Source organism: Caretta caretta, chromosome 1 (genome assembly GCF_965140235.1).
Source record: "Caretta caretta isolate rCarCar2 chromosome 1, rCarCar1.hap1, whole genome shotgun sequence".
Lineage (NCBI taxonomy): Eukaryota > Metazoa > Chordata > Testudines > Cheloniidae > Caretta > Caretta caretta.
The window spans coordinates 206,192,308-206,215,839 of NC_134206.1; the positions used below are offsets into that span (position 1 = coordinate 206,192,308).

At 42.6% G+C, this 23,532-nt stretch overlaps 1 protein-coding gene across 1 annotated transcript in view; it reads left to right on the forward strand.

The window, feature by feature from the left end:
- Nucleotides 1-226: 226 nt before the first annotated feature.
- The window catches only part of ATP1A1 (ATPase Na+/K+ transporting subunit alpha 1), a 32,143-nt gene continuing 8,837 nt past the window's right edge, over nt 227-23,532 (forward strand). The window contains exons 1-14 of the mRNA XM_048818641.2: nt 227-388; nt 9,341-9,454; nt 10,621-10,680; nt 12,201-12,404; nt 12,798-12,911; nt 13,508-13,642; nt 13,975-14,092; nt 15,298-15,566; nt 16,715-16,913; nt 18,221-18,330; nt 19,471-19,605; nt 20,139-20,331; nt 20,884-21,059; nt 21,925-22,061. Coding sequence (XP_048674598.1) covers nt 377-388; nt 9,341-9,454; nt 10,621-10,680; nt 12,201-12,404; nt 12,798-12,911; nt 13,508-13,642; nt 13,975-14,092; nt 15,298-15,566; nt 16,715-16,913; nt 18,221-18,330; nt 19,471-19,605; nt 20,139-20,331; nt 20,884-21,059; nt 21,925-22,061 — 1,976 coding nt within the window. The 5' untranslated portion in view covers nt 227-376. The remainder of the gene's footprint in view (nt 389-9,340; nt 9,455-10,620; nt 10,681-12,200; nt 12,405-12,797; nt 12,912-13,507; nt 13,643-13,974; nt 14,093-15,297; nt 15,567-16,714; nt 16,914-18,220; nt 18,331-19,470; nt 19,606-20,138; nt 20,332-20,883; nt 21,060-21,924; nt 22,062-23,532) is intronic.

The following is a 23,532-nucleotide window of genomic DNA, read 5'->3' on the forward strand; positions in this document are numbered from 1 at the left end:
GCTGGGTTTCCCTCCCCAGAGGGAGCCCCCCCCCCCCCCGCGCGCGCGCGCGCGCGCGGGCTGCCCGGGGGCGCGCAGGGCGGAGCCGGGGCCGGCGCTCACACACCAGGCCGCTGGCGCGCGCGCCCGCTCTCACGAGCCAAGCCGGCGAGGCGGGGGGGAGGGGCGGGGCCTCGCTCCCTTCTTTAGGCGGCGGGAAGCGGCGCCCGTAGTCGCAGCTCTGCGGGGGCGGCGGCAGTAGCAGCAGCAGCGGGCCGGGAGTCGCCGGTGCAGCCGCCGCCGCAGCAGCAGCAGCAGCAGCAGCAGGAGGAGTCCCCGCCGCGGCGCAGGACACGTGGCAGCCCCGAGTGAGACCGCGCGCCCCGGCACCGCCACCATGGGCAAGGGGGTGAGTGTGCGGGAAGCCCGGCGGGGCGGGCCCTTTGGCGCGCGGGCCCGGCCCGGCTCCAGGCGGGCGTGGCCCGGGGGCGCCTCGTGGCTTTGCCGAGGCCCGGCGGCGGCGGCGGCGGCGGCGGCCGGGAAGGAGGGAGGCGCCCCCAACGGGCGCCACACGCCGGGGCCGCCGCTGTTCCGCCAGGCGCCCGCCCGCCCGCGGGGCCCGGAGCTACGCGCCGGGGCGCAGTGCCCGTTGTGCGGCCGGGGCGGGGGCGCGACGTCGGAAGGGGCCGGTGGGCTCGGCCCTGGGTGCCGGGGAGGCTGCGGCTGGTTCCCGGGGGTCTGCGGGACCCTAGGCAGGCAATGAACAGCCGGCGTTGGGGGGACGGTCACGCCAGGGGTCCGGCCGCGTTGATGCCGGGCTCTAACTTCACGCGATGAATAAGCCGCTAGGGGGTGGGGTGTGTGTGTGAGAGAGAGACACACACACACACACACACACACAGAGAGAGCTGGTTTTTAAAGGAGCGGTACAACTATACAGTTTGTTTCCTTGAAAGGCATCCGATCGCTTTAGGCATACAGGGGGAGGTTTCGGTTTTTGAAACTGATCTTAGTTTAAATCCTAACACTTTAAAAGAATGATATTTGCTCTAACATGAGTAAAAGCTGCATAGGAAAAAAATGGGGGGGGGGGGAAGGGAGTAAAGACCTTAATCTAATGTTTAAGCTATTGTAGAAACCTGGTGAGCAGATCAGTCTGTTAAAATGGAGAGTGCCCCATCTGAAAAGGTTCTGTGTAACATTTCTGATAACTTTACTTTTTTTCCCCTCTTTTTCCCCTTCATTGGGTCTGTGGCTAACAAATTGGCCAAGTTTTTCAGGTTGTTATAAAGGGCCTTTGCCTGTGGATGGTGTGGGTGAATGCATGTTCCAGGTTGAAGGTTATACTAGCAGTCCCCAGGTCAACATGGAAAAGAAATCTTAGTTGTATGGTAACCTTATCAGATGCCCTTCTGGAGCTAAACTTGAAAGTATGGTCATTTAAATATCTTCTGGCTATTATAAAAGTACTTTAAGGAGTGTAAAGTACAAGGCCCAGAGGGGAAAGTTTGCATGGTAATAGGTACTGCTTGTTTAGCAATAGTAACCAGAGCCAGTGATAAAAAGGGGAGGGAAGGAAGGTGTTCAGGATTGAGAAACTCATTGCATCACACCAAACCTGTTAACTGTTGGCATGGTATAACACAATGCTTTATGTAGTTTTCCCCTCTTGGGTAAGGGGCTGGATCGGCATTTTTGATTCCTTTCAGATTGCCAGGTTGTAACTGGCAATGAAAAGAGCTTCTTATAGCTGATTATTCATAATAATAAAAATCCCTTAATAATAAATAATAATAAAAATAGTAAGGTTGAGTGAAGCCAAGAAAGCAAAAGCCAAGACTTTTGGAACAGACAGAGAAGAACTTTGTCTTAAAGCTAGCATAAAGGAAAAACCCTCCCTAGTTGATCATTTAGACTCAGTTTTAAAAATAAAAAGCATTGTCTGTTTTTAATCTGAATATTTTAGATGGTGTACAGGTAACTATGTGGAGGGAAACTTTTTTTTCTATTAAGGTTCTTAAAACATTTCCTGAAAGGTTCTAAAATGACTCTGCTTATTTAGTAATAATATTTAGCAGCTACAGTGGTCTGTTTCCAAAGTGCTGTACAAATATTGACTGACCTAACATTGGATTGATCAGTGCCATTTAGCAGTCACAATGTTGACGTAAATACTTGAATGGTAGGAGAGCCATGACAACACGAGACTGTGCAGACACTAATTAAAAAAGAAAAAAATCAGCAAAGTCCTGTTATTTAGTAGCCCAGAAAAAACATTGGAGCGTATAGTGTATCTCAATCTGTTAGATTGTTTAATTATTTACAGTTGTCCAAAAGGGTAATTGGCACTACAAACTTCATGGCCACTGTAACTAGGTACAGTTAATCTACTGTATTATGTAAATTGGTTTTGTAAAGCTCCTGACTCAAACACATTGTCAGAACATCCTGTAGAAACTGTTCACTGCAGTTATAGCCCAAAGGCCAGGGTGGGGGTGGATTAAGGTGTTCTGAGTGGTGGGGGTTGTGTTGGATATTTTAATGTTTTGTATTCTATATAAGAACTTAAAAATGTAAAGTGACACAGGTTATGCATATTAAGACTGTTTTTGACCTAGTATTGAAACTTAAAACGAAGGAGCAAGGAGGGGTACTAATGGAAAATCTGTGACAGAGTAGTTTGTGTGTATGTGTGTGTGTTCTTAGTCAGAATGTGTGTACTATCTTGTGACTTTGCAACACTGTTCTATTGAATGTGTCAAATCAGAGCCTGTTAAAGCAAGGGATGTGAAATGGAACTGAGTGAGGAAAGACTGTGGTTTAACCACAAATATTGTTCACCCATCTTTGCTTGGTTTATCCAAACAGGAAAAGGGTTCTCCCCCCCCCCCCCTTTTTCTTTTAACCAAGTGTCAGTTTATGGGAAGGGAGAACTGTGCTCCTTATAACTGCTATATATGGGGAAGGTAGGGGGTATGAAAAGAAGCTGATGGAAACAGCCACTCTACTTACATGGTAGTGAGGGAGGAGGAATCTGATGACTGGCTGCTTTGCTGGGTTTTCAGCCAAATAGTACAGCTGTCAGGAGCTCAGCTCTTGTCCCCTCAAGACACACAGGATTGTGAGGAACAGAGGTAGCCAAGAGACTGTCTCATTCTCTGTATTATCCCGAACTGCTTTTTATACCATCTTGCCTGAAAATTGCCTAAGGAGGAGCAGCAGCTTACTCTGTTACTTTTCCCCTCCGCTTCCTTTTTTTAAACTGGTTGTAGGATACACTCACTGAAGCATACAGTTTCACCTCTGGAAGTGAGACTCAAAATTGAAGCCTGCTCAGCCCTGGCTAGGCTTCTTTTCTTGCCAGAAACTAGCAAAATTTGGGGGGAACAGACCAGCTGAGAAAAGGGATCTTTCAAAAGCAGTTACTGATTTGTGGGTGCCCAAATTGACCCCTTAAAAAGGCGCTGACTTTCAGAAGGTGCTCTGTACTTCCAGAAAATCAGGCCCCTGTAAAGTGTTGAGTTGGGCATCACTTCGTACTTTTGAAAAAGTTGGCCAACATGATGATCTCCCTTTTGCTGTATCTGTTTGTTTGACTCTACATGGCAAGTAGTGTGCTCTATATTGTCTTGAATATTGGAGCCTATTTGTGCTGTCCTACAGCAAGAACAAATCATGCTTCACATTAGGACAGCCCCACAAATCAGGAAGGACTGCTCAATCATGAGTTTTCTGGGTTTCAGAAGCCAGCTCTGCTTATGATTCTGATGAAAATAATTCCATGGAACACAGAGGGTTATCTAGCATTTGCTGTCTTTTTATTCCATGAATGGCCCAGCTTTTGAACATAGCTAGTTTTAAGTGTGGCTTCCACATACTTCTTTCCATAAAGGGGGAGGGAGAAGTTGAGTATAGGACTGAAAACAGCAAGTCTGCTCATTGTGTCTAAGTGGGGTGTAATGAGGTCTCCCTAGCCATTCCGTAAAACTTCTGTGGCAGTGTGCTAGTCATTCATAGCAGTGGCTCTCAATCTTTCCAGACTACTCTACTCCTTTCAGGAGCCTGAATTGTCTTGAGTACCACCAAGTTTCACCTCACTTAAACTACTTGCTTACAAAATCAGACATAAAAATGTCACATCACACTATTATGAAAAATGTGCTTATTTTCTCATTTTTACTATATAATTATAAATAAATCAATTGGAATATAAATTTTGTACTTACATTTCAGTGTATAGTATAGAGAACAGTATAAACAAGTCATTGTATGAAATTGTAGTTTGTACTGACTTCACTAGTGCTTTTTATGTAGCCTGTTTGTTTGTAAAACTAGACAAATATCTAGATGAGTTGATGTACCCCCTGGAAGACGTTTGAGTACTCCCAGGGGTACCGTACCCGCTGATTCAGAGTAACCATGTTGTACTGTAAAATCAGAAGCCGGAAGCTGAACATTCAAACTTGGCTTTTTTTGAGAGGGCAGAAGGGGAAAGGCTAGCTATAGCATTTCCTAAATTTGATGAGGGGCAGTTTTGCTGTCTATCACTGGGAAAGTGGTCCTTGCCCATGGCTGGAGAATACAATTACTGGAAACTGTCTTTGAGGCAGCAGGACAGTAACTCATTCTGCCTTGTGCCATACTGTTCATAATGTAAATATCAAGAGGAGGTCTCCAATCCTTTTTTTTTTTTAAACTCTGGCTCTCATCATGCATCACTTCAATCAGCATAGATTGAGACCTTATAGAATGGTACATCTGAGTGTTTCTTCTGCTGCCCTTCTCCCCTGCCAAGAATCATTGCTTTTGTTGTTTACAGTGTCTACCATAACCTGCTCTGTTAGGCTTCCTGCTCTCCTTTATTTGGGACCCAACATAGTCACAGATCTGGGCTGTGTAAAGCCTATAAAGCTCTGGCTAAGAAGCTCTGACTGGACCAGTGGAAAACAGGGATATTTCCCAACCTCTTGCAGGGATAGTTTCCTTGTGGATCACTGTCATTTGGCAAAATCAGGGGTAGTCAATTCCTTTTTGTCAAGGTCCAAATTTCTTGATCAAAGTATAGTCAAGGTCCAGACTCCAGAAAAACATTTTTCATACCGCAGTAACAAAAAGTAAATAAGATTTCACGGTCTAGTCAAATGCAACTGGCAGTCTGCATTTGGCCCGCTGTCTGCCTATTGGCTACCCCTGGGCTAAGTGAAACACCTGAAGTGTGGGTGCTTTGCAACTATAAGGGCTTGCAAAAAGAAAAGGAGTACTTGTGGCACCTTAGAGACTAACCAATTTATTTGAGCATGAGCTTTCGTGAGCCACAGCTCACTTCATCACATCTGATGAAGTGAGCTGTGGCTCACGAAAGCTCATGCTCAAATAAATTGGTTAGTCTCTAAGGTGCCACAAGTACTCCTTTTCTTTTTGCGAATACAGACTAACACGGCTGTTCCTCTGAAACCTATAAGGGCTTGGAACTTTTCACTTGTGAAAATTGAAAACCTAAGTACCTGCAATTCTCGCTGAATTTTGTAGGTGCTCAAGTACATCTGAAAATTAGGCCAACTTCAGTGCAGTCTTAATTTATGTAGAAACTGCTGATTTAGGCCTCCCCTCCCCACCCTGGCTAGGGGTAAATCCCATTTTCAATCCCTAACCAGATTATCACACTCAAATATAACTGTGTTTAAGACCACTTGCAGAAACTGTGCCTAGCTGCTGTAGCTTTAGGTTCAGGGTGAGAGCAGAACGGGATTTAGCGATTAATAACAAGAATTTTTGTTAAACTGGGGACGCATTGCTGGGAAGTAACAGAGGAGGAGAAGGACCTTGGAGTATTGGTTGATCACAGGATGACTGTTAGCTGCCAATGTTATATGGCCATGAAAAAAGCTAATGTGGTCTTGGGATGCATCAGGCGAGGTATTTCCAGTAGAGATAAGTAGTTGTTAGTACCATTATACAAGGCACTTGTGAGACCTCATCTGGAATATTGTGTGCAGTTCTGGTCTCCCATGTTTAAGAAAGATGAATTCAAACTGGAACAGGTACAGAGAAGGGCTACTAGGATGATCCAAGGAATGGAAAACCTGCCTTATGAAAGGGTACTCAAAGAGCTTGGCTTCTTTAGCCTAACCAAAAGAAGGCTATGAGGAGATATGATTGCTCTCTGTAAATATATCAGAGGGATAAACACCGGAGAGGGAGAGGAATTATTTAAGTTCAGTACCAATGTGGACACAAGAACAAATGGGTATAAACTGGACATCAGGAAGTTTAGATTTGAAATTAGATGGAGGTTTCTAACCATCAGAGGAGTGAAGATCTGGAACAGCCTTCTAATGGAAGCAGTGGGGGCAAAAGACATATCTGGCTTCAAGACTAAGCTTGATAAAATTATGGAAGCGATGAGATGGGGTAGCCTAATTTTGGCAATTAATTGATCTTCAACTATTAGCGGTAGATATGCCCAATGGCCTGTGTTGGGATGTTAGATGGTGTGGGGTCTGAGTTACTACAGAGAATTCTTTCCTGGGTGTTTGGCTGGTGAGTCTTGCCAACATGCTCAGGGTTCAGCTGATCACCATATTTGGGGTTGGGAAGGAATTTTCCTCCAGGGCAGATTGGCAGAGGTCCTGGGGGTTTTTCGCCTTCCTCTGCACAGGTCACTTGCTGGAGGATTCTCTGCACCTTGAAGTCTTTAAACCAGGATATGAGGACTTCAGTAGCTCAGACATAGGTTAGAGGTTTGTTACAGGAGTGGGTGGGTGAGATTTTGTGGCCTGCGTTGTGCAGGAGGTCAGACTATATGATCATAATGGTCCCTTCTGATCTTAAAGTCCATGAATGGTGTCCATGTTTAGATTGGAAAATCTCCATACTTAAAAACGAACATTCAATAAATGAGTAGAAATGGGAATTGTGAGTCAGAGCAGTATGAGATCTGAATTATGCTTTCAGTTTAAACTGCTAGATTGAATTGGCTTTTTGATGTGTAGGCCTTGCAAGGACCACTCAGTATATTTTACTCATTCAAACAGGATTCTGGGCAGCATGGTTGGGTCAGAGTGCCCTCAGAATGTGGCTTGGATTGGGGTGGGGGTGGGGGGTGGAATACAGGGCTGAAATGAGCAAGTTAACCTACAGCTACTTTCTGAATAGGCAGAATTACAAAAGTATTAGGGAAAGTAATGTGAAGCAGACAGATTTTACACAGTACTGTGCACCCCGCCCTGTATGTACATTTGGAAATCACACTTGCCTTTTAAGCTTCAGGAAGATCATGAAATGTACATTGTGTACAGCAGAGGGTAAACGCCTAGTATCAATTCATAATTTAAAGTCAAATTTGTGTCAGACTGGAGGATGTGGATTGAAATTATGGCAACTTTTTCTGTACTCTGAAAATATCTTTCAAGTTGCCTTGTAGCAGATTCTTGTGATCTTGGAATGTCAGTAGTTACAAGTTCAGTGCTGTTCTAAGCATGTAACACTGCTTCCACCTTTTTTAAAAAATGTGGTTTTAGTATGATGAAGACAATGTCAAGAATGCTGACAATCTTTAGCTGTACTTCATTCTTTACAGATAAAAGAGGAGGTAAAGGACAAGTTCCACTCTATTCGTTAAAAATAACCTGCAGTGTTCTTTTGACTGTTGCACAGCTCTCCTATGGCTGCATGCAGAAGTATGAACATAAATTCTCACCTCTAGTAAAGAAGGGAATATGGTTCCTTATGGAATCTTTTCTGTCAGTGTCGGCAATGAAAATAGACTGCTTGGTTTCACTTGTTTAGTTATGGTCAGTTTTACGTTCAGATGTACAGTGTAACTTAATGGTTTTCAACCTTTTTTTCATTTGCAGACTCCAAAAAAAAAAAAAATTTCAGATGGAGTTGCAGATCCCTTTGGAAATTTTAGACATAGTCTGCAGACCCCCAGGGTCTGTGGGCCATAGTTTGAAACCACTGGTGTAATTAAATATTTCTCTTTATCCTAGATTTAGTGAAAGGTCATTCCTAATGCTTGAATATTAGACCCTGTTAACAGGTTCTTGGCATGCATTACTCTGACTTGCCAGTAATCCAATTTCTGATCAGAGGTGCATGCACAACATAGTGAGTAGGTTATTGTATTAGTTTTATTATCATCCATTTCTCATAATAGCCATTATAGCTTAAGGTTTTATCAGAGCCTGTCATTTTAACTGTGGTGGAAAAAGTGCCAAAGGAAAATGTTAGTAATTGTTAAATGTTACGCAAAATGGAAGGGAGAAGAGTTGTCACTAGAGGTTTGTGCAAGTATGGAAATCTACCTTGCGATGGGTGGAGCAGAGGGAGATTGTATTTGCATTTCATGGTCCCACTGCAATAGGCAGGGACACAAAGTGCCTAGGGCTACTAGTGCCTCATAGGGAAATTCCATTTGTTTTTCGATTTAGAGAGGTTTCTGCTGCTTAATTGTCCTATACTTCTCCTCTTCCCGTGTCTCTTGATTGCCACAGACATCTGTATGAAAACCATCTCTATTGCTTTGGTGCTTGTCTGCTGCTGCTTATTACCCTCCACAGCCTGAATTAAGCATCAAAGATCACAATTTCATGCAAACACCCTATGTAATTAAGGGGAATAAGTCTATTTTCAGGCATCTCTTATGTAAACGTAGTCAGTTTGTTCCATGAGGCATACACAGCTCTAAGTGGGTGGATTATTTGTTTTTGTGATAACACACATCCTGCTTATATGCCAAAATATTTATAGGAGGATCTGCTCTATAAAATAAAACCAGCCTTCAAAAATAATTTGCACTGTTTGTTTCAGAGACTGTCAGAGCAAGTATGGAAGTATCTTGAAATGAACTCTTGCCAAGTTTTTGGGATGCATGAAATGTCAAATCTGTTTTCAAATTGATTAAACTATTGACGCTCTTCTCTTCCTGCCCCATTATCACCCCACTCACCCCCTTAGATTAACATGAGAAAACAAAGAGTTAATACACATCTGAAGGAATTTTGTATGTAGTCTGGAGCTGGTTTCTTGTGATGTGGATCACTTCTGGTTGGACTGAGGCTCAAACCCCAAAACTGATCTGTGAATAGGGTGCAGCTTGCTATTTGTCTAGTAACTTCAGCCAGCACTTGTGCAATCCCTGGCAGTAATCCGTGCAGCATAGGGATGTTATTGAGCAGACTAGTCTTTTTAGCGTTCTTTATAACGTTTAAGTTTCTTATAAGTTTATAAGAAAGTAGCATAATTTAAATGTAAGTAGTTGTCTGACATAAAATTCTGTGCATGGGGAATATAGAAACCATACACACTACTGAAGTAGTTAAACGTCAGCCATTTCTCAAAACGCCTTTTTTTTTCTCAGACTGGACATGACAAGTATGAGCCTACTGCTACATCAGAACATGGTGCTGGGAAGAAAAAGGGGAAGAAAGAGAAAAAGAAGGATATGGATGAACTGAAAAAGGAAGTCTCATTGGTAAGAAAGTGAGGAAGGGGAAGAATGGGTGGCTCTTCAACAACATGCACTGCCTTGAAAACACTGTCTTCAGGTGCCTACCTTTTAAAAATCTGACATTGGTACAGAAACTAAAGGCATCTAGTAAGTTTTCAGTGCAACCATATTATAAATGTATACCCCTCAGAGTAAGCGCAGCTCCGGCAGCGGAAGTGCAGTCTTCCCCACATTGTCCTACCTGTGTGACTCTGGCCTGCTGTGGAGCAGCTGCCTTTTTAGCCAGTGAGTTCAATCTCTCTGGCTAGACTTAAACACTGACCCCTGCAGAGACTGTCAGCAGTAGTGTGCATTAGTGCTAATCAGTTTTAGTGTTGTGGACATCTGTCCACAATGAGTGAATTGTGCATTACATTTGGCTAGTATCCAGATTTCACCAGGTTCTAGTTTAGATCGTGTTTCCTTGCTGTGATGTATGATGTGGAAACAAAGGTGTATAAGCTCTTAACCAGTTTCAAGTTTGCTGTGCATGTTAGGAAGGGGAGGTTGGCTTGCTTAGCAAGTCTTCTGTATGCCTCTTCCCTTCCATTTAAAAATAAATAAAGAAAAAAACCCACCAAAAAAACCTCTTGGGATGCAGACCACTTTCAGGGTAGTCCACGTCATTAGAAATGCAACCACCTCTTGGATGGAGCACAACATCTTTTAACAAAAAGAAAAGGAGTGCTTGTGGCACCTTAGAGACTAACCAATTTATTCGAGCATAAGCTTTCGTGAGCTACAGCTCACTTCACTGAATGCATTCAGTGAAGTGAGCTGTAGCTCACGAAAGCTTATGCTCGAATAAATTGGTTAGTCTCTAAGGTGCCACAAGCACTCCTTTTCTTTTTGCGAATACAGACTAACACGGCTGTTACTCTGAAATATCTTTTAACAACACTCAGCAATGCTACCTAGAATAAATCCACTCTGAACAGTGGTAAGCAGGGTGAGAGGAATGAAATGGTGAGGTTACAACTTTGGAACCATCTCAGCTTTAACTCTCTTCCTTGCCATGAAAACCTCCATCTTATGAAGCTATTATTGGCAAGGGAATGAAGAGTAGAAAGCCAGTAAGTAGCCTCTGCTCACTGTTATGCATGAACTGTTATTACATATTCCCACTCCAATCTCTTCTCTCTTTCCTTCAGGATGATCATAAACTCAGCCTTGATGAACTTCATCGTAAATACGGAACAGACTTGAGTCGGGTAGGTAGATTTTTTGCGTGTCCCTTTTGTCAACTTCTAAAAAGGAACAGGTGCACTGATATGATAAGCCTTCTGTGGAAGGAGATCTGGGTGCTGTCAAATTTGTTTACCACCACTCTTTCAGTTAGAGCTCACAAATATTTGTATCCTTCCTCCCTTTATATTGATTGGCTCAAATATTTTAGTGACTGTTCATTAACAAAGTTGGGATTTATTCATTGACTCTTAAGTATTCCAAGGTCAAATTGATTCTTAGGTTTTGCATTGAGTGTTCTTGCTTGTGTTCTCTTGCACGTGTATTTGTCTGGTAATCCTCTGCTGTAAACCGGGACATGGCCACAAACCTAACACTGACCATCAGTAGTTAAAATGTTACTTTTATAACAAAGGGTGCTGGAATCTCAGACGAGAAGCAACCTCCCACTGAGTTATTTTACTTGATAACTAAAGAGCATTTTGAAAGTGTCTTTTTTTTAAAGTGGAACTTAATGTCCTGATTGTTTTGTACAAGTATATTTCTACTCTCCTAATAAAGGGACCCTCAGCAAGAGAGAAACTGACTGTACAGGATGCACACAACCTGGAAAATTTTTTCCCCAGTTTTCAGGCAAAAAAAATCTTGTAGGTAGATGGTGTAACTAGTTGGTTTAAAAAAAAAAAAAAATCTTCAGACAAACTTTAAAAAAAAAAATTCTACATCACTTATCTCCCACTTGACTTTTTTCTGAGGCTTGTAGAAACATGTAAAATGTGCTAGCTTGCTAAGATTAATATCACATATATGAATTGGTCAGCACTTTCAGCAGGGTACAATGCTGGTTTTACACCTTGTTTGGTACTGTTTAGTTGACAGCTGTTTCCTACAAGGTTTGATGCAGCAAGACATCTTTTATTTTGGGTCTTTTATAGCACAGTAGGGCGAGAAACTTAATTCTTCTCATACAAGTCAAGCTTTTTGAAAACTTGAGAGACTTTTTTGGGAAGACTAAAATCAAAATAGCCACATAAAAGGCCATTTTGATTTTTGCTTGTACTATAACTTCTGAGCCTCTGACAGTCTGTTGTGGACTGTTCGGGGGGGGTCATAACTTCCACAATTGTGGTCCCATCACACCTTTGACATAGAAGGCCCATCATCATTGTGAACTCCTGTACTATTCCTTTCACCTGGCCAGCTTGTACTTCCATCTGAGAGCTGGAAATAGAAGTTACTTGAGGCTTTTTTTATAATGCGGATTTGTAGTACAAATACTTACCTGGAGACACCAAAAGGCTACACAAGCTCCCATTGTCTTTGTCCTTTTATTGTAAGGAAAGTGTTCTCTCCTTTAGCTTGCAGGAGCAGAAGGGGAAGCAAAGCAGAGGCAGGCCTTTGTTTTCATTCTTGCGTAAGAGCAGGAATGAACTCAGAATGGCTTGCTCAATCCACATTTGACCAGTGCCTCAAACTGAGGAAGAGCATGGTGGTCTGACCTTACTGCAGCGCTATAACTAAACTACCTTCCCAACCTGCATTCTAGGGTTTGACAGCCGCTCGTGCTGCCGAGATTTTGGCTCGGGATGGCCCAAATGCCCTCACACCTCCCCCTACCACTCCTGAATGGGTAAAGTTCTGCCGGCAGCTGTTTGGAGGATTCTCCCTCCTGTTATGGATTGGAGCTGTTCTTTGTTTTCTGGCTTATGGCATCCAGGCTGTAATGGAGGAGGAGCCAAATAATGATAACGTGAGTACTTGTGTACTAGGTTTATTTGCATGGAGCTAGACATGTTGTTTGTCTTGCATCTAAACCTTCAGTCCAGGAACTTTTTTTCCTAAGGTTTTTAGTGAATGGCAGTATTTTCATAACTATAGTCTCAGTCTGGTTTAATTCCTGTGCTTCTACATATATGGTTTTCAATCCATGCCTTCAGCAGCTGAATTCCAGCTCACATCAGATCTCGTTAATGGAAGTTTCAGCTGTTTCCTGGAACATAAAATTGACTGTAGCTCTTGATTAACTTGTGCACATGCACTATGCAAAGACTGCAAGTAGCTTTGCAATTTAGTGTAAGCATTAGAAATTGAAAAAAACCCTTCAGTCAGAATCTGCTCTCAGTTAACTCTTTGTTCATTGCAGTTGTATCTGGGTGTTGTGTTGGCTGCTGTCGTTATCATAACTGGCTGCTTCTCGTACTACCAAGAAGCAAAGAGTTCTAAGATCATGGAATCCTTCAAAAACATGGTGCCTCAGGTATGTAATGTCTGATCACCCAGTGGTCGATCAGGCTTTAGCTAGCTCAGGATTGTTAACCAGATTAGAATCTTTCTGTCACTGCAAAATACGTGACTGGATTTAGGGAGTATTTTATTAGTTTTTAAGCAGATTTTACTTCTTTAATGCCAACCTGTCAGTATGGGTCTCCATCTGTTAAAAGTGGAAGTTTCATATTTCTCTTGGCATTAGCAAAGTTACTTAGTGCACAATAGCAAACGCTAGCTATACTCCCCGCTGTATGAGTATCACCAGTTATTGGTGTCCAATAAAGCACTTGTCTGCAGCTTCTTAGTATATTGGACTTCTGTTGGCCTGATTATAAAGCACTTAAAGAAATTTAGCTCTGATTTGGATTAAATAGCCCACGTCGCACATAACCGCCATAGGGCCTTATTACCATGGCATAAGGAGCTTTTAATGACGGGAAAACTAAACCCATTAGTTTTCTTCAACCACATTGCTGTCTGTGATAAATAAGTTGACTTACCACCATGAGAGGAAAGACCCTCTGGCCCCTTTAAGCCTTTTCTGAATTATATTTAAAGTAGTGTATTCCTTGACTTTTTTTATAGCAAGCCCTTGTGATCAGAAATGGTGAGAAGTTGAGCATAAATGCTGAAGGTGTTGTAGTTGGAGATCTAGTGGAGGTGAAAGGAGGAGACAGAATTCCGGCTGATCTTCGTATCATAAGTGCTCATGGCTGTAAGGTGGGTGCATTTTCTAATGTCTCTGAAAACCCCATTCCATACTAAGGGAGTCACTTTTCTAACTAGCTAAATTCAATGCTGAATTTATGGGATGTTAGTTTTTTGATGATGATGATATAGAAGTGCCCTAGAATTCCAATGTTTTCCCCTTAAATTCAGGGCTTTGGAGCAGAGCCTGGAGCTGGAGCAGCTCCGGAGCAGTGGAGCAGCAGGTTTTTGCCTGGAGCTGGAGCGGAGCCGGAGCACAGCTCCAAAACCCTGCTTAAATTTCTTCTCCTTCCTGGGTATTTATCCGCTTGCGCAAGAAACATTGTGATATATCTTCTATGCAGGTGGATAACTCCTCACTCACTGGTGAGTCAGAGCCTCAGACCAGGTCTCCAGATTTCACGAACGAGAACCCACTGGAGACCAGGAACATTGCTTTCTTTTCCACCAACTGTGTGGAAGGTATGTGGCTTTAATACTCCATAAAATGTGCACTAATGTAACACCAGGGGGTTAAAATATTAAATCAAGAAACTGCTATGGCAGTATAAATGTTTAATGTGTAACTTTACGTAGTTGGAAGCACATGGACTCCACTTCCAAATCCCCTGCAAACAACCAGGGTATAGGCTCTTGGAGAGAGGCTGTATCTGATAGGAAATTGACTGTGTGTAATTGGACAGTAAGCTTCTGCAGCAACACTAGCTTTGAGTTTCCTGTTTCCTTCAAGATGTTGCTTTATTCTACTTCTATTAATTTAACTAATTCAAACCTTTAGAAAGGACAAGGAACATGGGTTTTTATAGTGCCCCTGGCATCGTTCTCACCCAAAGACCCAATTGAGGTCAGACAGAGGTGTTTGAAAATAACACAGCTGCTTTAGAGAATTCCAGTGCCCATCAAACAGAACTAGTATTCCACCTTCAGAATTCTTCAGTAGACTCAGTGGCTATTGTATGAATTAGCCCCTCCCTTTGTCATTTGTGACCCAACACTGTGTGACAGGATGTGTCCCAGTGTAACCAGATAGAGTACAATGAGGATTTACAAATAAAAAGTAGTGTCTTTTTGGTAAACATGTGGGGCTCAGTTCTGCCCTCAGATATGCACGTATATATCTTTATGGCAACACACATAATATGCCTAGATCACATTGTCAATCCAGTGTTGGAGGAGAAATGTTGTACTGCATAGCTGGTTGACACTTGTCATGTTGTACCAGAGGGATAGGCCCCAAAATAGGGACTGGCATTTGGAAGGGATTCCCTTCTCCTTCTGCTGTAATAAGCAAGCAAAAGTCTGTGTCTGCTTATGTCATTACGTCATCCATTTAGCAGAAAGCTATCTGCCCTCTTAAAAATCCTGTGGATGCACCACCATGCGGCAGGTCCTTATTCACTAATTGGAATCCAAGGGAGGAGGTGTGCAGGAACTTTATATGGTGATGGTATGTACACAAGAATTCCTGCTCTGGGGCTGGGTTAGAGATTCATCCTCACATATGCTTGATGTGGATGAGGGTGTAAAGGCTATTGTGGTGTGAACAAACATGGTTGTTTTAAATGAATCTATGGAGATCTGATTAAGCACCTCCAAACTCAAACCAGAGCTTTCTGTGTTTGGCATTAGTGAGTACTTTATTAAAGCCTGTTGTCTCTCACTTCCAGGCACTGCCCGTGGCGTTGTCATTAACATCGGCGATAATACTGTGATGGGCCGTATTGCCACTCTCGCATCTGGACTGGAAGGGGGGAAAACTCCCATTGCAACTGAGATTGAGCATTTTATTCACATCATCACTGGAGTGGCTGTGTTCCTGGGAGTCACCTTCTTCATCCTCTCATTGATCCTTGAGTACACCTGGCTGGAGGCTGTCATCTTCCTCATTGGAATCATTGTCGCCAACGTTCCTGAGGGTCTGCTTGCTACTGTCACGGTGAGCTGGTGGGGAATATCAAGATAGTTTGAAATCAGTTGCACTTAATCTTAGATAGTACTTGAAGGCAAACTATAGTGTAGCAAGGGGTATTCTCATCGCTGAGCAGTCTTCTTGGTCTGTGTGGGTAGGGCCAACCTGTGATAGTGATTAATTTAGTCTGAGAAACAGTCACATTATTCTGCCTAGTACCAACTCATCCAAACTACATTGGAACCCTTCTGCAAAATTAACCACAGTTTTGATACTCTTCAGCTAGTGTACATGGGCCCCAAATTACTAAATCATAAAAAAGTTTCATATTGCAAGACTGTTAACTCTTTAGTCAGGTTTCAGAGTAGCAGCCGTGTTAGTCTGTATTCGCAAAAAGAAAAGGAGTACTTGTGGCACCTTAGAGACTAACCAATTTATTTGAGCATAGGCTTTCATGAGCTTCAGCTCACTTCATCGGATGCATTCAGTGGACTCACTTCATCGGATGCATTCTGCATCCGATGAAGTGAGCTGTAGCTCATGAAAGCTTATGCTCAAATTAAATTGGTTAGTCTCTGAGGTGCCACAAGTACTCCTTTTCTCCTTAGTCAAAAAGTCAGGACTATATAAATGCAGTTCCCTTTCTGATACAGTGAAAAGCAGGAGACTATCCAGTGTGGTGACATTTAACCTCTTTTAAAAAAAACAAACAAACAAAAAAACCCCACTATTTTGAAGTAAAGTAACTTCAAGGTTACACAAAGGTACCTTCCACCTGCAGAGTCTCATGCCTTTGAGTTCCCAACTGAATGGCTGGGAAAGGCCATTCCCACTTACTTTAGATGGTAAATCAGGGCCATGTCTGGCTAAACTGTTTCAAAAACTTCTCATGTTCTTGAATAGTTTCTGTACTCTCTTTATTGGCATTTCATTTTAAGGCCTTCTGACCCAAAATGTGATGTGATATAGGAGATGTTTAAATTTTAGACCAGACTGCGTTTTCGCCTTCATAAACAAGTCTAAGAATCGGTGCTTTCTGTTCTTATGGGGGCGTGGTAACGACAGCTTCTAAACGCAAAATTACTGCACTCTAGTGCCAGTTGTGGGCTATGTAGAACTAAATTAGTGTACAAGCACCTGTCTGATTCTTCCATCTTTCTCACTTCCTCTCCCAGGTGTGTCTGACACTAACAGCCAAGCGCATGGCTCGTAAGAACTGTCTGGTGAAGAACTTGGAAGCTGTGGAAACCCTGGGCTCCACATCTACCATCTGCTCTGACAAAACTGGTACCCTGACTCAGAACCGCATGACAGTTGCCCACATGTGGTTTGACAATCAGATTCATGAGGCCGACACCACAGAGAACCAGAGCGGTAAGAAAAGCGCTCTCAATTCGAGTTTCTGATTAGCATGTTGTGCTAGAGGTGTCTTGACTTACAGATAGCGTAAAAAGACTTTGGTGTCTGGAGGGCAGAGTTGGGAGGATTTAGAACTTGTCTGCTACCATTCCTGGTTAATCAATATAAACCTCATTATGGCCCCGTGCTCTAACTTCCTTTCCTCTTTATCTTGAATGTACAACTCACTGGACTGGTGATTCCTAGACAGTGAGCATTAGAAAGATCACTTTCCCTAGTTCAAATTCACGTTTTGGATTTGATCTCAGACCTTGATGTTACCTACCACTTGGCAAAATATCCAAGTCTTATCACCGGTCAAAGTGCCTGTAAATCATGCGTTTCAATGCTAGCTCTGCCACTCTCTCTAATTTTTTCTAAACTAGAAAATGTTGTTTTGGTTATCAGGTGCACTTGCACTGGTGAGGAAGACTTGATTTTTTTTTTTTTCCATAGGTCTGATCGTGCTTGTCTGATCCAGTTTTGAAAGTGGCTGTGTCTGGTCTACACTAGTACTTCAGCCATGTTTAATACAGTGCAAAGTATCATCAAGCTATATAAATACAAAGCATTATTAGAAGCCGTATAAACATTTGGGCTGGCGACAGTAGGAATAAACCAGTGTTTATTCCATGAAGAAAAATCTTCAAGGCTTAATAGTTTTGTCCCTCCCAACTAGCAAATGCCTTTTAAAAAGGCTTTTGCCTGGTTTAGTGTTTCCAGGGAAACCATTTCATGTTCAATTCATGTCATTTGAAGCTCCTCAACAATAAACATGGGGTAAATGGAGTGGAGGAGTCCTTTAATTGTCATCCCTGTGATAAACTTTCACATTTAACCTTTCACATTCATTTTGCAGACTTGTCATAGTGGGGCCAGGACTTCCCTAACAGTGAGTGGGAGAGCTGGAGTGGAACCCAAGAATTTTGATTCCTAGTGTCCCAGTCTATGAAAGGAAGTCAGTCTGACCCTTGCCACTACTGAAAGCATAACTACTAGTATATAGAATCTAAACTAAAAAAGCCTGTTCTTAAAATGCTTAGCTACTCTGTTAATCCCCAGGCCTTTCCCTACTCACCACCTGCTCCCCAGAGTAACTTGTGACTAGATGAGTGGCTAAAATTTAGGGAAGAAGAAGCAGATGCAAAACTCCCAGTAGGACAAATAATGAGCTTTTTTTATAGCCTGAGGTAGAAAAGACCGAGACTTTACACTAAGCTGAATGAAGCCTTTTCCCTGATCTATTTGGCACCTTAACATTTCCCTTCTCCCCCTGCTTCCAGGTGCCTCCTTTGACAAGAGTTCTCTTACCTGGGGTGCTCTGTCCAGAGTTGCAGGTCTCTGCAACCGTGCTGTGTTCCAGGCTAACCAAGAAAATGTACCTATTCTGAAGGTGAGTTCAATAAATGCATCCTAAACTATCCTGACAACAATTTTTGCTCTGATTTGTTGGTGTTACAATCCAGTTGTCTAGACTGGTGAAGGCAGTGCAGTAACAATTTATGTCCAGTCTCTGTGACATGCCCGCCAGGCCCAGGATTGCAGTGGACATGTAGGGCGGGAAGGCCAGCTACTACTACCTACTGCTCCTGGCTTTTCCTGCAAACAGACCCATAGAGGAAAGCTGGGGAAGCAATCTCCCTTTCTGTGCTTCTGGCAGGGGTGGGAGGTGGTTCTGATGGTGGTTGATGTATGACTCCTGCAGCATGATCTCTGCCTTCTGCTGACCCCAGATATCTGCAGGTTAAGGGAGTAGAACACAACAGGAACTGAAAATGTTCCAGAGCAAGGTTTCATGCACAGCTTGGTGCATTTTCTCCCCTCTTTTGGTTATTCCCACATAGTATGTGAGGAGTGGGTTCCATGACAGTATATTTTGCTTTAAAGAAACTGGCAGTTGTGGGCATAGGAGCAGAGTGAGCCGCTGTCATAGGATCTTTCATTAACTTCACAGTACACTTGTGCCTAATCTTGTCTGACCTTCTGACATAATTGTATGTCACTAAAGCAAATGCCACATGGCAATAATCATGGAGGAGAGATGCTAAGCTAAGATCCAGCCTAGTCGAATGTCTGCAAAAGTGAAGCATTGTTCTTGTTTCCAGCGTTTGACATGTTAATTATGTCACTTAATGCATTACTGGAAGGTGCTTGTATACTATGCTTCATAGCAGCAGTGTAGGAGATCCCATGCAGAACACAATAACTGTCTTGATTATTCATCAATACTGGTTCTGTGACTATATTAAAAACAGAGGATTTATAATCTGCTACCATAAAATCTTATACCTATTGTAATCCTGCTTCTTCCATCTCTTCGTTCATAACTTGAGGCTGTTAAAAATAATTTATTACTGTAATACGTGACTGCCACAACTCTTCTTCTTATAATGTCCTGTTGGTTACATAACTTTCTCCACATTCTAGAGGTCTGCTTGACTTTGGCTTCAGCCTTCTTTGAAATGCTTGGTCCCTTTTCTGAAAGGAGTGAGCGCATGCAAGTTTACAATGTGAAACTTTTTTATTTTAACAGAGGGCAGTTGCAGGTGATGCATCTGAATCCGCACTTCTAAAATGTATTGAAGTGTGCTGTGGATCTGTCAAAGAGATGAGAGAAAGGAATGCCAAAGTAGTGGAAATACCATTCAACTCTACCAACAAATACCAGGTAAAAGGGAACGAGAACCTCCTGAGGAAGAAGGGTTCCCAGCCCCCATAGGTTAATTTATACAGTGCCTCAGGGACTAGATCAGCCCTGAATAACACACACCAGTGTCTGCAGTGGGATTGCATTGGCTGCAAATAGGTTTGTTGTTTGTTTGTTTGTTTTGTTACATATCTGAGTGTTGTGATGGGAGACTAGGAGAGGTTGAATCTGGGGAACTAACTGAAGTGCAAATGTTATCTTTTAAAATAAATGACACGCCCACTAGAGCGTTCTCGACACTCGCATATAACCAAGGTTGTGGGAGAGAACTCGCTGGAATTCCTGTGTTTCCAGAGTACCTTAAATGGATCTGCCTTAATTCTCCAATTCACTGCTGTATACTTGGAGTGAGTGTTAAGCACTTTCTGTCTATACAACTCTTCCAAATCACTGCGGAAACCAACCGTTCTGTGTGGCATTTTTAATGGGAACAGTCCCATTAATCTCATGCTATACAAATAGAAAGCAGTAAAAGCTCTTCTCTTACAACCTAGCTGTCTATCCATAAGAATGCCAACCCATCGGAGTCTCGCTACCTGCTGGTGATGAAGGGAGCCCCAGAGAGAATCCTGGACCGCTGCAGCTCCATTTTGATCCATGGAAAAGAAAAGCCGCTGGATGAGGAGGCAAAAGATGCTTTTCAGAATGCCTACCTTGAACTGGGAGGCCTTGGGGAGAGAGTACTAGGTAAGGAAATGCAGTCGTCATGCAGTGGTTTTGGCTCCACACAGAATGCCACAGAAGCAATGGGTTAAGTACAGGGGGTTGTGTTCTGTCCTGGCAATGCAACTGTCTCTAACCTACCGGGCACGTCGGCATTGATCTGGAAAGACCCTCTCCCTTGGGAGGGATATGCACTGGTTCTAATATTGGGTGCAGCCTACATGGACGTTTTGGGGTCCCATCATACAGGGTAGCCAGACTGCTTGGATCAAAATGAATCAATGCATGCTGGAACCTATCACTTTCCATGGGCTGCATTATATTAAAAATTGCTCCATTTAAAGTAAATTAAGTAGTTCTTGGTCACTTGGCATTGGCAACTAGCCACTAGTGTAGGAGAAACTTTTAAGCCATCAGGAGCTATGCTTACTTTGAATAACATTGACTGGGCTCCTGAGCAGAAGACCTGGCACTAACCAGAGCTCATCACCACTGTTGTTCACAATAAGTGAATTCACCACTAAACCTGTCTGCTTAGGGGCACAAACTAATCATAGTTTTTGACTTTCTCTGCAGGCTTTTGCCACTTGGCTCTGCCAGATGATCAGTTCCCGGAAGGCTTCCAGTTTGACACCGATGACATCAACTTTCCTGTGGAAAAACTCTGCTTTGTTGGGTTGATTTCAATGATTGACCCTCCTCGTGCTGCTGTGCCAGATGCTGTTGGCAAATGCAGAAGTGCTGGAATCAAGGTATCTCTTTTTGAGTGTGCGATGACAGGAGCTAAAATACAAATGAACTGAGTGAGCCCAATATTCAGACCTGGAAGAAACTAGGTTCTCCTTCAAATGCTGATCCTTGTGTGTGTTCCACATATGTGTACTGCATGTGCCTGAGACTGGAGATTTGTAGCTAGTAGTGAATACTTCCCTGGGCCCAGTTCATTCTGATGCTGTTCTTAAAGGCTAAGACACTTAACAATGCTTTGGAAGTTTGCCATCTAACTTAACGGAGTAATGCAGGGTCCACGGTAATCAAATAGCAGACTGAAAAAAAGTTTTTGATGGAAAGTCCAGATTCCTAATATCCAGGGGCTGAACTTGTCTGAGTCAGACAAAGTTGGGCCTAATATTCTGTTGGTTAGCTCCTGTCTCTTAACCCAGTGCTGGTCTAAAAGTATTGATGACAGTCCTGTAGATGGAAGTAATCTTCCTGACCAGGAAATGCAAGCTTCCCCGCACTGCTCTCTTTTCCCTTCCTCGGGGAACCACCTGGGCATGGGGAGCTCTATTTCTATGTTCTGTTAATTTCTTCTTGGCCTCCTGAGATCCCCAGCAAATGGGCCTGTTGTAACGCCATGCCTATTAAATATCTGGCTGAGCTCAGATTTGCTTCCCAGATGTCACCTTGCTGACTCTCTCGCAGTCTGAATTGACGTGGCGGGGTTCAACAAGAACAGAGCAACTCTGGAAATAAGACTTAATCCTTACCACAATTTACTTGTGACAACAAAAGGAAGCGTTAACACTCCTTCAGTATGCACTCTGTCTCTGTTCTACAGAGTGCTGCTCAACAGAAGGGGTTAGGCTTTCACAATGTCTGATGTTTGCATTGCAGGTTATCATGGTTACGGGAGACCATCCAATCACAGCCAAAGCTATTGCCAAGGGTGTCGGCATCATCTCTGAGGGCAATGAAACAGTAGAGGATATTGCTGCTCGTCTGAATATCCCTGTCAGCCAGGTCAACCCCAGGTACTGAACAGAAAAAACATTGTAGATAGAAAGGAAAAGGCTGTCTTAGAATAAAGACTGCCTCTCATGTCTCCCCTGCACAATCCCCTCTTAGCTTTACTTTATCTGAGACTAGAAGTTAACATGTCTAACGCTGCACACTGTATTTCTTTGGCACTTGTCACACACCCAGTGAAATGTTCACTTGACCCCAAAATGTTCTAGTAACTACTAGATTTTTACATAAGGGCAAATAACTTTGAAGCAAAACTCAAAAAGCTTGTTTGCATCATGTTAGTGTGCATAAACCAAAAGCAGGACACACCTTCCTGATTTCATAGCTGCCAGCACTGGTAACTGTGTCCTGAGTGGAGATTGTGGAATTATTAACAGGGAATTCAGCAGATGCACAACTGACCAAATCGCCATTGAAGATGTATTTAATGTTAAGATTAATAAATGTTTCAGTACTTAAGTACTTGAAGTACTTAAAGTAAGGTGTGAGTACTTAAAGGTCCAATTTTAGTCCTGTTTTCACCCAAAACTTATTTAAGCTTGTTTATAATAGAACAATATTGTTATGCTTGGAAGGACTAGATTGTTTTATTGGTAAATGTCAGAAAACATTTTCACTGTATACACACAAACTGACGAAAAAATCCATCAGTAATTGAAATTTTGAGATAAGCAAAGTAAGGAAAGCACTGCTTGAGAACGAAGTTTGACTTAACGGTATTTACTTCATAAATTTTTATACGTGATGTTTGTGTCTTACTATTATAGTTTTAACTTTTTTGAATCTCAATACCTACTGTCATTAAATTATTGTCGGACCCCCCCATAATTTCCCACAACTGTGAAAATTTAAGTAGATAAATGTTTTAAGTGCATAAAAGTCCGATACAAGTTGAAATTAAAAAAAAAAAATAAAAATTGAATTCGGCCAAGCTTAATTAAAGAAAAGCTTAACTACTAATAAACTACATGTCAAAACTGGACTAAAAGCCCCCTTTGAGTGCCGAAGACGCTGAAACATTGATTAAAGGTTTGTGGAAGAACTCAAATGAAAAGTGATAATGGCTAGGCTGTTTTAACTGTCTAATCTGAGTGGCCTGCAAAAATTCAAACAAGATAGTTTATACTGAGTGTAAGATTCCTTACTTGTAATGTAAGGAAATGTAACTGGAACTCTCTTAAAAGTTGACCTCCCATTCAACTCCAAAGAGAAATATTTTAAAATCAAACCAGGTGGCTAAAACTCTCAAAAGTCAAAACAAGGCCCTGTTCCCTCAAGAGTTTCAGATCTGAATTTTTTGGGTGGGCAGAGGAACTGAGGAGCTCTGGGGATAGCATTCAAAACTGATCTTAAGGTCCATAGCGCCAAAGTAGGGTAGATAGGACCTATGGACAAATACTTGAGTTCCCTTCAGGACTTCAGTTCCCCTCACTGGTTAATACAGGGTGCCTTCACTACCTGAGAGCACAGCATTTG